Source organism: Paralichthys olivaceus, chromosome 13 (genome assembly GCF_024713975.1).
Source record: "Paralichthys olivaceus isolate ysfri-2021 chromosome 13, ASM2471397v2, whole genome shotgun sequence".
NCBI lineage: Eukaryota > Metazoa > Chordata > Actinopteri > Pleuronectiformes > Paralichthyidae > Paralichthys > Paralichthys olivaceus.
This window is the reverse complement of record NC_091105.1, coordinates 4,426,766-4,442,971: the sequence shown is the minus strand read 5'-3', so window position 1 is coordinate 4,442,971 and position 16,206 is coordinate 4,426,766. Positions and strand designations below refer to the sequence as shown.

The following is a 16,206-nucleotide window of genomic DNA, read 5'->3' as shown; positions in this document are numbered from 1 at the left end:
TTTTGATAAAGGAAATGTATTTATAAAACGATTGAAAACACATCTCTTAAAACTATGAAAATAAATTGTGAATCCAACAAATGACCTTATCATGGACATGTTGTTTAAGTTGACAGTCATTTGTCCTTTCCCACAAATGTTAGCCGTGGAGTTCCACAAGGTTCTGCACTGGGTCCGATACCTTTCACATAATATACACTTCCTCTGGGAAACATTATCAGAAAGCACCACATTAATTCCCATTGTGACGCAGATGACACCCAGATATGGATCTATGAAGCCAGATGAAACTAATTGAACTGAAGTTATGTCTGAAAAACATATATGACTGGATGCCCCAAAGCTTTTTACCTTTTAATTCAGAGAAGACATTGGACTTATCCCTTCACACTCCAGAGAAACAATATCTAGCTTTCCTCACTTTGGATTGATTTTATTTTGGACCAGGACGACTGATAAAGCAAAGTCTTCTTCCGCCTGTGCAATATTATGAAGATCTGAAATATTTTGTCTCAAATGGACGCTTAGAAAAGAAATTCAATTTAATGTTTTTCTGCTTTAATAACATGATCAGTAAAATGTAGTTTTTTTCTGCTTGGCAATAAAATAACTTCTTAAAATGTTCCTTCCATGGAATCACTATGACAATGTTAATATTATCCTGATATTGATCAGGTGTAATCTCTGCATGTTCCATTAACATGACTTCATTTACTAATAAGCTCGAAACACAAAGTAGAGCTGGGGCTGATGGGAATGCACATTTCTTCAGACTTTTAGCTACAAACCAAACTAATGGATGAAAACAAATTGACCTGATGATGGTGTAAATCTGTATCACACTCCTCACACTGATGCACCTTCACCCTATTTGACACTGATTGGGATTGTGTGTGTGTGTGTGTGTGTGTGTGTGTGTGTGTGTGTGGGTGGTAAGGGGAGCTGTGATTCAGATGCTGATTGACGGCAGCTGTGTCTGAGTGTGTCACCTATTTAAGCCACACACAGGAAACACCGCTGGCTTCTGTGTCTCAGTGTTTGGTGCTGCCTCCACAGTAACACCTCACACCCTCTAACGCTCTGTGATGCAGCTCCTGTTCGTGTTTGTACTTTCTCCCCCTCCTTTCTTAAAGTTGAGGAACTATAGCCAAGAGCTGAAATGTTTCCTTGTTCAAATTAGCATATACATTATAAAACAAAAGATCAAACTTTTGCTGTGATGTGGTGTTTTGCCTCCGGTTTAGACGGGTTGGTCCAAACACTCATAAAACTTTCATTAATCGGAGGCTGCTGGTTTCCCTGTTCTTTTGGCTGCAGGCTTGTGTTACATCTTCTCTGATTACTGGAGCAGACAGTTCGGACACCGGTGTCACAGACGTGCTCAGTGGTGGAACTCTGGCTCGAGACTCACAATGATTGAAGCGACCTTAAAATTCAAACTGACGTTCAGGCTGAGTTAAGCAATAAAAAGCAGCCACTTGATTTATGGCTCATGTCAGTGGATTTTATTGAACAGGATTATTGAGTTGATTTGGGGGTTTGGCTTTTTCCACTCGGGGAGTCACAGTTCAGATCTTCTCCATTGTCTTCTCTTTTTTGGCCTCCACACCCACAGTTTAATTAAATGGCAATTTTCTGCTGAAATAAAACTTTTTCTTTGACTCACGTGTGGCATCTTCCCTTTTCTGTTGCGGTCACTGGGTTTTAACGAAATGAAATTCTGAGATTGTGGCCATTTACGATAATTATTATTTTGTCCAGTGTTCGAAAATTCTTGATTATCTTTAAAAACAATTCCTTAATTTACGAGGGACGCCAACCATTTTTCAACATTTCAAATTATTTAAGAAGTGTCATTGTTTATATAGATCTTATCGTCTTGATGACACTCATGACAATCACCCATTCACAGACGTTCATACTGTGCATCTATGAGAATCACCATTTTTGTTGGTTTCAGGTGCAATTGATAATATATAAAGTCAATATTTAACATAAAATATGAAAATGGGTCAAATTAAGGATTGTTATTCATATTAATTGATTTTTAAAGGTATTTTTTTTTATTTAAAAACCCTTAAAGTTTACAAAACATTACCAGATGTCATTTGTAACAAAAAGGTCTATTTAATGGAGTACTTAAAATAACCAATAACCATTTCAAATACATGAAAGTGTTGTAGTATCTATCTATCTATAGAAATATGAACATTAAGGGATTTCAATTTCATTGTTTTCAAATAAAGACGAGACGTTCTTCCTTTATAGTTATATTTTATTAATTTTCACCGCACATGTTTTAAGGGAAACACATGTCAATATGGATTTGTTACATGAATATCTATTGCACTATAGATATTTGTTATTTAAAAATACATGTAATGAGATGGCATAAGACTGGCAATGGCACCAATATAAATCTCTCTTTTTTTCCTTTGATGATGATCATAATAATAGTTTGGCATGTTACTTTTTAAAATCAGATATATCAAGACACAGAGTTGAGGGCACACATCATGTACAGTACTTGACACTCAAAAACCCCAGAGCAAACAAAACAGCGACCCGCTCCACTTCGTCATTTAGCACAGATGGTTTCCTGAAGGAAAATAAAGAGCTCGCTTTGAAGGAGATAAGCCGTTATCGGAGTGGCTGACGATGTCGGATGTGAGCTAGCGATAACTGGATCTGGATAAAGCAGCTGTGTGGATATCCACATCAAAGCGAGGACTGCAACACAGTGGAGATGTGGTTTTCAAGTGTTGGTAAATGCTGAATATCTTAATCCCACGCATTCGCTGTAAAACTGGGGCTGTTAAAGCGAAGCCCTGTTGAGCTGAGGACGGGGATAGAGGCTAATTCCTCCTGCCTGGGGACCAGAGCTCCACGTGAGCAGAGGAACATTACAAAAGATAAAAACGTACAATTGCATGCAAGCTTACATGGATAGATAGGTTTATGGTTCTTGATGGACATTATTCTTTTTAAAAGCTGAAATATCGAAATTATACATTTTTTTCATAGTTGGGAAACCTGAATGGTTATGGTGCTTGGACGGCCCCGGCTCTTTGACCCAGTGTCCTGTCTCCCCTTCATTCACTGCCACTATAACGGCAAGAAAACAAAAACTCATAATTTACTTTAATCAACATAGTATATTCTGATTTATGTTTCTGTGATTGACTTAAGATTTGAACTCAGGATTTGATTGTAGAATTAGTTCAGTATTGGAGTATTTCCTCCACCACAATTACACTAAATGGTACAAGTCCTAATTCTTAAACAACACAATTTTGTTCAGGGAACTAAAACTACTTCTGTTGCGGATGGAGACAGATGACGTTCACAGTGAAAATAACGCAGCAAATTAGACGTGGTCGATGGTCGACAATCTCAAAGTCACATTTAGGTTATCCACCGACCATCCACTGCTATGAGAGGTTTTTAATTCTTCTTCAGACTCTTGCTTTTTTACAGCACGCTCACACATACACAAACAGAGATACAAACTTTGACTTTTGCATATGTGTGACTGTGTGTGTATAAAAACAAAACAAGAAGATTGTGACGCCATGTTATTTGACCTAATAGGGAAGTAAAAGGCTTCTCTTCCTCTGATCACAGCTTTCGGAGTTAAATGACAACACATACGCAGCAGTTTCAGTATAAAGGAGGTTATAGAGGAAAATGTCTGGCAGCAAATCTGTGTCTGTTGAGTTAGTTTCCTGTCAAAGGTCTCTGGCACAACGGAGCCTGTGCTGAAGGTTTACCAGCACCTGGCAGGAGGCTGGTGTTAATTTACCACCCTGGCGGCGACACAGAGACACAAAGAAGATTAATATGCATGTTGGACCTGCAGTCGGTTTGTGTTTGTGAGCTTTTGTTTGTGGGGGGGTGGCCGAGGGTTGAGGTGGCACAAAATATTGTGCAGGGGAGCTAATGAAGGATCTTTGTAAATAAACGTTAAGTGGCGCGACATAGCTTTTGTTTTGGCACGGTCCTAAGCCCACATCGGTGCAGAAAGCGAGCAGGTCCCCGAGCAGCAACACGCAACTGAGCCTAGCGAGCAGTGCGACACTGGCTGGAGATTTTCACAGCTGAGAACACGCTCGCCGCTCTCACCCCTGACCATGTAAAATAAATTCTTTAATACGGCGCATGAGGAGCCACTAATTAGCTATTAATGACATTTCTGCCACTGTGGAAGGCTCAGCACGTCCAGGTTTATGTAACATTACAGACTGGTAATTCTCAAAGCTCTGGAGGAACATGCTAATCCGCTGCATAATTCATCAGCGCTCAGGCCTCCTCCTCCACTCAGCTGATCAGTATGCAGAGGGTTCGCTGTAGGTTTTGTCATTTCACCGCTGAATTGAAGTGCAGCTACATTCAGGACTCCTTTCTGTTTACATTCAGCTTGAATTTATCTGTAAAATGCTCAGCGTGCTCAGACGCGGGGGTTAGAAGAAGTTGCAGATGTGTTTTGATGTTTGACGTTTGAGCCTAAAGCCGAGTGTTCACGCCGCTGGTTGTGGTTGCTGCTGCACATCAGCGAAGTATTTTTACAGCATCGAGATTCAAGAATGAAAAAATAACAGTTTTCTCATCCACTGATGTCCCTGGGGAAAGAGGCGAAGCAGTCAATGGTTACATATCACATTCTAACTATGGCATAAAAACCCAAACCATCAACACAAATTGTCACGTACATAGGCAGCAATGGTAGAAAATCAGCATCTGCAGAGCAATAAAATACAGAACATACTTCACAGATCTAATCACAAGCCTTTTTTTTTTCTCTCAGTAATCTATGAAATGCAACGTGTATGATAATGTGAGTTGGCTTTAGCGCGGCACCTTGTTCACATCTTCATGCACAGTCAGGTTTACAGGAATTGGATGTCGTTTGCAGCAGATTGTTTCACAAAACCTGATCTTTCTTCTTTTTTTTTTTTTTTTTGCTGTTTGACTTTTGACTCAACGATGAATCACCAAACAGAAAATAATTAAACTTTTCATGTGGGTTGACAGACATGAATTTGATTGTTTAATGGTTTCATGTTTTTAAAAATTGATTCAGAGGGCGTTCTGCTTCTCACTTGAAGACAATAAGTTTATTCCCAAAGAATATGAGGGTGATGCTTTGTTCACATCTGGTGTAAGAGCGTCAGTTCTGCTCTGATCTGGGGAGGAGGCGACACGATAGCGTATAAAAAGAAAAATGGACAAAGCTGTGAACAAGGCGCAACAACGACGTCTGATACCATCTGATAAAAAATATGCAAGAAACTGCCTCGCCTGAGGAGGAGTTGCTGAGACACAGTGATGTTCGAGAATGAGCTCTTGCCCATCCGCCTACTTCCTGTCAAAAAGCTGACACTTCCTCCCAGTGATGTTGTCGGACTCAGCTGCACTAATTATAGCGCCAAGTGCATCCGAGTCTGCAGTATTCTGCCTCGACTGCAAAATTGTGCTTAGGAGTTTATGTCCCAGAAGTGTTAAGGCTTTTTAAATCTCAATACCAGACATTTTACTAAGTACTAATTAGCTATTAAGTTTAACAAGATGAATGATGGGATGTAAGAGAGTGGTATTAAAGGTTTACATATTCACAAATAAGCACAATCAAGTCAATTTCAAAATAAGTAGAGAAATGATAAAAACAATTGGCCTGGTATTGGTTTGTTTTTCTTTTTTGCCCAACTCATAGGATATGTTTGTTTTTGAGTCAGAGAGGAAAGGTTTGCAAAGCACCTAATTATGATTGAATCAAGTTCGTGGACAGTAACTCCTACTCACTCCAGATTGAATAACTGCTGCTTTATGCTAAAAATACATCACTGAATCCAGAACTCGCATTTTGCTGGACTCGTTCTAAAAATTGAAATTGGCACGGACAACCCAATCATGTAGTTCAATGCTCTGCGAACCTAACCTCCTAACAGTGGCTCCCTGTCTTTCCTGTCATTGGGAGCCAGTAAGGATGAGTAGTTAGCATTAGCATTAGCTGCAGTTAATGGAGCCACAGGGCGGCCATGGCCAGCAGGAGTGACGGCCCCAAGGTGGAGGCCAGGGAGGCGGCCAGGAGCCTGCCGTCGTTCACCAGCTTGACGGAGATCACCTCCACCTTGAATCCGTCCTCTGTGGCCATGCATCGAAAGACACCCTCCTTGAGGGGCGTGCTGAAGGTGGGCCCCAGGACGCAGAAGTCCCCGGAGAAGAGGCAGGGGTAGTTCTTAATGCAGTTGTCCTTCTCCCAGCGGTAGGTGGCGTGGAAGGAGCGCACAGGGCAGGGGAGAAAGACAGAAGTGTTGGACTGGACCACCACTTCTCTGGGTGAAGTCCGACGCTGCTTCAGAGCTGCAAGAGACGAGTTTGTTAGTTTATTGTCCAGGAAGAGGAAAACCAGTTTCACAACACTGTAAAGAGGTCTGGTTGGATTGGAGTCAGGTTCCAGATGATGCTGAGCGGACCCTGTTGCATTTCTATGCAGCAACAACAGAGTCAATTGGTGGTGATGACCAAGTTACTGCTTTGCACTATTAATTTGTAGCATTGTATACATTAAATGCTTATGTCTCTGTGGACCCTCTAATAACCCAAACGTGATTTTATTTAATTGTATTTCAGAACAACAGTTTTTTTAGATCTTTTCCAGGGCTGGATTAAAAAGCAGCTAACTACCTCAGGGACTTTGGATCACTGACCCCCAAGTATTCATTATGTTTAATGGGTTTATGGTTCTTTCATCAACTGAAAATTAGTGATTATTCAGCGTTGAAGCATATTACCACCTCCAATGATGAGGGGGAAAAAAACTGGAATGAAAAGATGTCGACGCAGTTTAATTAACTTTAACAATCTCTTTCATACTCATCACAAGAATATTTCTTTGCAGCCTTGACATCACACATTGTCTCCTTGTGATTTAAAAACTTCAGTCACAAGTAAACAGCCATTCTTTTTGCCATCTTGTTATGACAAATAATTGTTTACTCGTGTTGACGTAACAAACTGAGAAGAAAATAATTGGTCTGTCAACTGCGAACCTGAAAACAAAACACAGCGAACAAGCCTCCTCTTGTTCCCGACTTCCCCAAAATGATGACACAGAAAAATAAAAATAAATCCCCTGTGGCCTGTTTTATCATTTTACCACGCTCGACTAACCATGGCAGGCAGGTGGAGCTTTGACTTTTAAAACATGATTCAGTTTCTAGGTTGACCAATCACGTTTGAGCCGGCTTTGTTTGCTCGCAGGTAAACACCTACAAAAACTATCACTTCCTGTCATGTGATAAAGAAACAAATATATGATCGTGCTAACACACAGCAATGTAAGAGCTCCTTAGTTTACAGGGAGAATATGATGCACAGAGGGGGCTTCACTGTCAGTGGGAAATGATTAACTGCCTTTATCTGTGTTTCAATAACCTGCCTACACACTGATTCTGGTGCAGAAGAGGTAATTAGATCCAAGAGCTTTTGGTGCTGAGGCCCAACGCCGGTGTGGATATGCTGTAAACAACATTGAGATTTTGAGAGCAGAATTTACACGTCACGTTCCTCCCTCCTGCAGCTCTAACCCCCGCCTGAATGTCCCGGAGATTATCCTGTTGTGAATGACTCTCTCGATCTCCTGCTGCGTTTTCTTCACACGTGAAAGACGAACTCCAGAAAATTTCCAATTTTCCAGATTTCAAGTCTGAAAACGTCTCAATAAGACCAATAAATCAATTTAATGCTACCTTCTGGGGAAAAAGACTGAAAGTTGTTGTGTCACCACCAACACAAATGCGTTGTTCACTGAAGCAGATAAAGGCGTCTCTTCAGAGGGGAGTAGTTGTCATGATTAGCTGAGGTTGTAACTGGGTTTTGAGCTTTGAAACAGGGCGAGCCGTGACATTACGAAAGAATTCTCTCCCTGCGGCTTGTTGAACCCTGCTCAATTATATGATAATCATCTTTTTTACTGTGGCTCCTCAGAAAGGTTCCTATTTTGGTTTTAATTAAGATACAGAGAGTGGGAGAGAGCAGATAAGGCCTCACCAGCAGCTTCCCCGCAAACCGACGAGTTGGAATCGTCCAGATTCTGAATGAGTGCCCTGTTGGAAAAGAATAGAGCGGATCAATTAGCAGCAGTGAATAGTTTTCACTAAACGACTTATGAGCCTCCGAGTCCACCTGCTGTTACTCGCAAATGAAAACATGCAGACACGAATCATTACGCAGAGAATCAGAGGCTTATTGCTGCACATTTTCATTTTCTTTCTTTAAATTGGAAATGCAAAGTTGTTGATGTCAGAGCAAATGAACTAACTGAGAAATATACAATCACACATTCATCTTTGGTGATTGTGTTGATCGCGACGCTTTTCTTGCAACAGCAGTTCCTTTGGCGTTAAAGCAAGTTTCATCACCTCAGGGCCGGTGATTTTCACTCAGGGCATAAAGCTTTGTTTCTGTAATTGCAGAACTGATGCTACTGATACTGACTTTTAGAAATTACTATGCCCTCTACTCTCTCGTCAGCCCACGGAGAGGGAGAAAAAAGAAACAGCCAATAGCTCTGCAGTGGTGACATCATATCTAATCATACCCAGTCGTGACGTTGTATCCAGGCGGGATGGCGATGCACTTCCTCCTGGCCTTGTCCCAGCCGCAATACGGATCCCGAGAAAGGATGCACTCCCTGCATGTGTCGCCATAGCGACGGCAGTCAGCCAGCGGCAGTCGCTGGACCTCCATCGCTGTACCGACATACAGATGTCCCTGAGGAGGAAGAGATGCAACATATAGGATGTGCGGCTTGGGCTCAGTATTACTGGAATAAATCAACCTGTGCTGTGTTATTATTGATCACTTTAATGAAGGTTTCCTCACAGAGCTGTGGACCGTTCAGCAGCAGTTTTTAAAAACCCTTAGTTAGAGCTATGACGGAAAGGAATTTAGTATCTTATAAAGAAGAGTGTCAGTAATGGAAACTGAGGTTTTCAATAACCTTGTTCATTCATGAGCACCAGGTCGAGAAAACCTGAGCCATTTATCTTTGAAAATGAAAACTTGGCAATTTTTGGGATATATATATATATATATATATATATTAAGGAGAAAGTGGAATTCAATATCTTTCTCTAGTTTTCAGATCTTTACAACTCAACGTATAAGTCTGTCAAATGACATTAAGTGCTGCATTTGATTTTCAAAGCACTGAATTGGGGTCAAAATATATTTTATGATCTGCTGCTACGTTGAACCATCCAGACTCCTCAGGTCCTCTGGGACGAGTCTGATCTCCGTCCCCACAGTCGGACTGACACCTGGAGAAGCAGCGTTCAGGAGAACTGCAGCTCTGCCTCTTTTAAACCTGTGTGAAGGACATTCCTCTTTGCCGCAGTCTTTTTATTGAATCGGACAATTATTCATTTCTTACACTTAATCTTGCATTGCGGTGTTTAATGAAATTAAACCACAGCTTCACATCAAACCAAGGATGAAATTTGTTTTAAGAATAAAACTGACTGTGCTAAACGAACCCTCACTTCCTCCCTGACTGTGATGCAGTCTGGCCTCTACAGCAAACTACAGTCAGATGAATCTTCTGTACACACCCGCAGCCTTTCTCAGCCTTGTTTAAACCCTAATCTAATATTTAGCATGAAAGCCAGGATGTAACTGAAATCCCCCTCCACCACATTATTCCTCTTACCTTCTGGGCGTCGATGGCCATGTTTAAAACAGGGCCCTCGTTGTGGAACAGGGAGTACTGAGATATGATGAAGACCCCCTCGCTGGAGTGGAGAACTTTCAGAACTTTGCCTTGTTCTGTGGAAACAAAGGAGGAGACGCTGTAAGGGATGAATCCCAGGTCTAAACTGGAAGTGCACACACTCATAAAACCACTTCCTCTGAGTCATAAAGGTCAACATTTGTACGTTCTAGTGTTTTCATGAATTCATAATTTCTGACTTGGACAGTTTCCACTCTCGAGGCCCGGAGGAAGAACAGAAAACTGGAGCTGTGGAGATTTTTTTTGAACATGCATCTGTGAAGGTAGAGCTGCTCTGCAAAGACAAAATACTACAAGTGGCCTTTGTTTAACCTCAGTGGAAGGAGCCAAAACCACAGAACTGATGAATCCAACACAGGGAGCTGGGGGTGGGGGGGGGGGTGAGGATGGTGAGACCTGCAGGACTTCATGTTCAGCTGTGGAAATCAACAACCTTCAGGGATTCTGGGTCAATCCTGGTTCAATTTCAGAACTTCAGAGCTGAATCTTTGCTCTGAACTAATGAAGAATTCAGCGTCTTGGAACTTTTACTTTGTCCTCCAGCTGAGATCATTTCCATAGCAACAGCAGATGAGTGCTGTTTGACATAACGGAAAAAGCGATTTTCAATAAACTAGGTCAAATATTTTAAGTGCAGTATTAAATCTTACTAACTAAGCGAAGAAGACAACTGCTCTGGGGCCGGAAAACATCCGGGGCCTCAGAGGTTCCTGGTCTAATGCTCGTCAGCTGGTTTGCACTAAAAGTATCTGGGGAATATGCACCAATGCTTTATTTGTGTTTAATAGATTTACCAACCGGCAGAGCTGCCATGTCGTCCACCTTTTGGTTTTGTGCAATAATCAACTTGATGGCTGTCTCCATGTTTTCACTTGCTCTCGCCTGAATTCCTCTTTTGTTTTTAAGTAGGTGAAACGTTTTTCTACCTTCGCTTGTCGCTCTCCATCCAGTGATCTGACTCCTGAGTACTCTCTCTCCAAACAATGACCTGAGAGATTGAATGGCTCCCCGAAGAAAGACGTTCTAACTTGTTTGGTTTTCTTGTCACATCCAAGACGGTTTAACTTCCCCTCGCTGTGAGAATGTGATGACAGTGATATCTTTTAATCTGGCACCTTCACTTCCTGCTCCCTCCACGAGGATCTTTCTCATTTGTAATTAGGTTGGAAGGCTCTTGCTGTCAAGTAGACTTCTATTGTCCTGAAAAAGCCTCGTCTCTTTTTTTCCCCATAAACTTCAAATGTTTTTCTCTCTGCAGTCAAAGATAACGTTCCCCATTTATCCAGTTTATTCTCATGTGATTGTTTGATCCTGTCTACAGCTATTTTCAGCTCTTAAATCACGAGTTCATCAGCACAAAGATAGAGAGAGGTGACGACGCAGAACTCACGTAGCGTCTCCTGAGTAAATCTGTTAATAGTTTATTTATCCTCCGTGTTCATAATCTTTCAAAATAAACACGTTTGCTTTTTACCTTCTTATGCACATTGGCTAAAAGCTTTTTGCACAGAAGGTCAACAACCTTTAACCTTGTGCAAAAGATTTAAATTCCCAAATCTTGTTTTTCATTTTTCTCCACGGGGCAACGTCAACATTAACGAAGAGCGAAAGCATTTCACGTTCCTGGGTCTTTTTTCTCAGCTGGGCACCATCTCGCTCTGCCTCTCTAACCTTTAAGCTTCTGTCACCTCGAATGTCTCAGTGTCTGAAAAAGGATATAACTTCTGATCTTTAACATAAAGTCGGCTTTGAACGAGCGCTCTGACATTTCTTCCGTCCCTGAGGGGGGCTTTCTGCTGCTTTGCCTTCATGACTGAAAAGGTCCGAGCAGCTCCACGCCGTCCGATGGTCAATGTGTCAGTGAATAAACGCATTTTTCACTGCTGCTCCATCTTTTGTTCCATTTACAACACTCCGAAGGTTCACAGCCCTTCATACCTCCTTGCTGCTTTTTGAGTAAATCTTTAGGGCCCTGACTCAACATGATCACACTCAGACGTCTTGGCGCTTCTGAATCCAATATATTTTAAAATGTGCCCGGCACTGTCTGTTCAACTTGACACTTCTTGGCCAACTAAGTAAAAAAAAGCACCGGAGGACTGAGGAGCAGTTTGGCCAAAGCTTTTCATTTCTTCTTCCAAAAACCAAATACTACAGACTGAGTCATCAAACATCATATTCTTTCATTGTATTACGAACACAACACAAATGTTTGATTGAGGAAAGGATTTATTTGTGTTTTCTTGACGTTATCTTATATTACTTTATGAAGCTTTGCTCACACATTCATGGTTCTCAAAAAATGAAGCCAAATAATTATTGTGATCTATAACTTTTCATCTTGTGCAACCAGCAGATCAAAATTTGTATTAATCAAGTGAAATATCTCAAAATGTACAGGATGGTTTGGCACAACGTTTGCTTCACATATATTCATGATCACCGTAGCTTGACTTTAAAATAGAGTCAGCAAAGTTTTTTGACGACATCAGCTCAAAACTACAGTTTGTCCAATACTTTGATATCTAATCCTGCAACTGCAAACTAACATGATCCCCATTATCTGAAGATATGACTTTAACCTTGTGTGACTAAGCTAATATTTAAATTCTAACAATATATAAACATTTCAATATGTATTACGAGGGGAAACATGGTCTCTGTGTGAGAATCCGATGTAAAATCTCTGCACAACTATGTGTGTTATGAGTTATAGAGCAGTTTTCTCACGGCTCACAGTGAATACCGTTGTCTGCCTTGTTTTCAACATGACACATATTGAAGAGGATGGATATTATATGCATGTATTCTGCAGTGTTATTGTCTGGCTGGTGATCAAGAGACAGAGAAATTAATTTTGTCAAGTCCTGCAGCGTTCTGTCTCACAGTGGAAGTTCAACCAAAACTAGTTTGACAGGTTAGAAACTGTTCTGTTTACACAGCTTAAAGGAGCATTCTGAGCTGCTGGGTCTCAGGGTTCCCCACCTGCTAAATCCCACTTTATCCCCCCCTGGTACATGGCAAAGCTATTAAGCTAATTAGGACTTCACCCTGTCAGTTTGTTCTAGGTCAACACCGTGAAGTTGAGTTCATCCAGCCTCCAAATACAGTTCATCATTCTGTCAGACGACTGTGACTGAAATAAACAAGATCTGTGTCTGTGAGCCAGGAGAATTAGATGAGTTGAAATGATGAGTAATGTTCTCTACCTTCACCACAGCCGCCATCGAGGTGCGTATCACCCAATAGTCTCGTCACTCTGCTCGAGATAAGTGTTTAGCAGACAAAGTGTAATTTGTAATTGGAAAAACAACAAACATTTCCTACCAACACAAAAGGAGATCTGATGGGGGAAGCAGATATTTAGCTTTAACAGATTTTTCTGCCGATTGTTGCTGACGAGCGTGAAGTAGTTTGTGTGACGTTGCACAATGTTGTGTCTCAAATATAGAAAACCAACAGGACAAAGACACCGGCGTTAATTTAAAGTGCACTTAATAGATTAGGCATGAATGCAAGCTGTTACTAATCCTCAACAGAGGGAGCTCATCCTCTTCATATATTTATTTATTATTCGAGCGCTCAGAATGATACTGACCCTCCAGGGCAACCGAAAAAATATTAGCCATTGCTGTTTTCTGCGCAAAGATTTACAGTGTGGTCTCTGAGCTGAAAGATATTTATTGGCATACCCATCGCTCGGGAGAGACTAATGTCCCAGGACTACCCAAAATGCATCTGCTTCGATTTCACCGGCTCTGTCGAGAGGAGCGAGGGCAGAGCGTCACAACACAAACCTGAGAAGTGTATTTCTACATTTAAAGATCATTCGGTATACTTACTTTAAAGTATAATTAAGTGTAAAATAAACATAAAAATTAACAGGGGGGATTTTTGTTGTTGTTCGTCATTATCTTGAGACAACGACATCATTCCCGGTGCAGAGGAAATGCACGAGTAACGTCGGAAAGCCTATTCTTAATTTCCCGATGAGCTCACTGTATAGTTTTCTGAGCAGTGGTCACGTTAGAGTGAGTGAGTGGGTGATTTTGGACTCAGCCACCATCTCTGGTCAGGAGCTGGATCTGCTCCTGCTCCTCTGATTGGTTTAAACTGTTCTAATGCAACTATCCATCCAGATGAGCTGTCTTATCTGTGAGCTTCACTCACTGAAGATTGGATTATTTTGAGAAGGCGGCGTCTCTCCATCATTTGCAGAGATACGTGAGCATCTTTGAAATTAATTACACAGATTGATGAGCTTGAGTTGTTAAAAGCTCGTGAATATTTATAGTCGGTGTCCTCGAGTGAAGGTGATGAGGCTGGAAAAGAGACGTGAGTTGCTCAGTATGTTTCTCTTCATAAATCAGGAGCCGAAATATTGAGGACTAATGGCCGACACATGTTTTTTTTTTTTAATGCTGCACCATGTTTAAATAAAATAAAACGGGGGAACAGCCACATCTCCAGTGCAACCTGTTCCTCCGGCCTGAAGACAACTTCAACTCAAACTGCTCCAGTTTCTTTTTAGACCACTAGAGACCTGTGGCCGTTCACCACTCTTCATCCTCTCCCTCTATTAATGACACAGTTAGCAAAGCCCACAGCGAGAGGCCATCGCTTTCAACACCACATTGTTTTTTCTCCTGCGCTAAAAACAGACACAACCCAGAAAAGGCCTGATGAGTGACAGGCACATATCCACAGCCCTGGTGAAGAGTTGTGCTCGGAGAGATGACCCCCGCTCGTCTGTCGGTGGACCTCATGCTCGTATGAGTGTCTCTCCACCCTATGACTTGCGATGGTTGCCATAGTAATCTCCCTGAGGCACAAGGCAATTTTTGGAGTAACTGCTGTGTGCACCAGCAGCTCCTCAGTATTGCTGCTTTGATCAAATCCAAACAGTTCTGTGAAAGTCAGGCATCATTTAAATGGGTTTTGAGCAAAACTCATTTTGACCGTGTGTCCGTCTTTCCTCATTTTCTGCTTTTCAGTGCTTAAATTAAGAATTTATTGTTTGTTCCAGCCGTTTGACTTGTTCTGAATTTTATTAGTTTTGCTAATTTAAATTATTTAGTGAAGTCTTGTTGCAATTATGGCCACAATATATTTTGGTGATTAAAATTTAATTGCTTGGACCTCGGAACAACTTTGCTGCAGGGGAGTTGGAAGGTTAGAGTGACGGCTGCTATGGTTCTGTCCATGTTCTTGCAAAGTCTCGTGTTGAGCACAGGAAACAGGTTGACATCCCAACAGCTGTTGGGTGAACACAAACATGTACAGGCACTCACCTGTTCCCAGGTACAGGACGCTGTAGTGCTCGTCGTTGACCGCCAGGACGATGTCCGCCACAGTGTATGTGATCTGGTCATCGGTGGGCAGGTCCAGTGGAGCCACGCCGACGGGCCGGATGACGTCCTCGATTTCTGGGTGATATCTGATGATCCCCAGGTTCTTGATGTCATTGTGACCTGCTGTCGCGTTTTTGCGGACACACTGAGAAGAGAAGTGAGACTTAAATAAAAACAACGCCCTCGGACAAAGCTCAAAATTGCTTATTTTTTCAAACTTCTTTAAAAATAGCACTCGCTTCTGAAACAAACGCTGAGTCATGCAATGTCATGTTGGTTTTTGCTGTGATAAATAAAAACTGAAAGTCTTTCAGGATTTTTCTCACCATTCCAGGGCGACTGCCAATGAATGAACTGCTGTAGCCCTTCAGTTTGCTTGTGTAGAAGGCCTGGTCAATATCTTCAATGGAGTAGGCACAGATCACTTTTCTGCCCCTGAACAATGACAACAGTGATTAAATCCACAATGAAAGCAGGGGAAGTGAATGAGAGGGACACGAGGGTAACGGTTACAAATTACAGGTCGACTCTGGGCCCTAAAAACAGACAGATTTACAATCCCCTCATTCTAGTTTCCCTGCTTTTTTGTTATGTGTTCAAACAGAACAACTCAGTTTAGTCTCCCACTGAACGTTTTGGCTGCATGTTTTATTCTTGAGTTTGAATCTGATTAAACCTGACAGAGGCTCCAGCTCACCATGCATTGGAGAACAGGCCGTACAAGACCCCGGCCCTCTTGTCCTGGGCCGTCAGCACCACAGCCTGCTTCAAGTTGTTGTACTGCTGCTGAGTGTTGCCTGCGCCGCACATCATCCGAGCCTTCATGAAGGTGGTCCACGAGTCAGCCAGCAGAGCTTTAATGCCTCCTTCGTCCACCTGGAGAAAACACACAACAACTTCACAACGTGCAGTGTAGCCAGGTCGCTCATTTTGAGCTTTAGTTTGTGGCCACAGAAATGAAACAACACTGGATACCAGGACTCCCCCTCCATTCCTTAGAGCAGTACTTATTAATAAAACTATTATTATTTAAAAAAGTACCTCTGTCGAGTACATTAACTCCAG

The 16,206-nt window shown here is 41.8% G+C and overlaps 1 protein-coding gene across 1 annotated transcript in view; it reads right to left on the bottom strand.

Moving 5' to 3' along the window:
- Positions 1-4,940: 4,940 nt before the first annotated feature.
- Positions 4,941-16,206, bottom strand: part of LOC109633419 (semaphorin-7A) — a 28,006-nt gene continuing 16,740 nt past the window's right edge. Inside the window, exons 8-14 of the mRNA XM_020093266.2 lie at positions 15,839-16,017; positions 15,468-15,576; positions 15,082-15,286; positions 9,710-9,825; positions 8,600-8,772; positions 8,050-8,105; positions 4,941-6,360 (exon numbers count right to left, since the gene is read on the bottom strand). Coding sequence (XP_019948825.1) covers positions 6,014-6,360; positions 8,050-8,105; positions 8,600-8,772; positions 9,710-9,825; positions 15,082-15,286; positions 15,468-15,576; positions 15,839-16,017 — 1,185 coding nt within the window. The 3' untranslated portion in view covers positions 4,941-6,013. The remainder of the gene's footprint in view (positions 6,361-8,049; positions 8,106-8,599; positions 8,773-9,709; positions 9,826-15,081; positions 15,287-15,467; positions 15,577-15,838; positions 16,018-16,206) is intronic.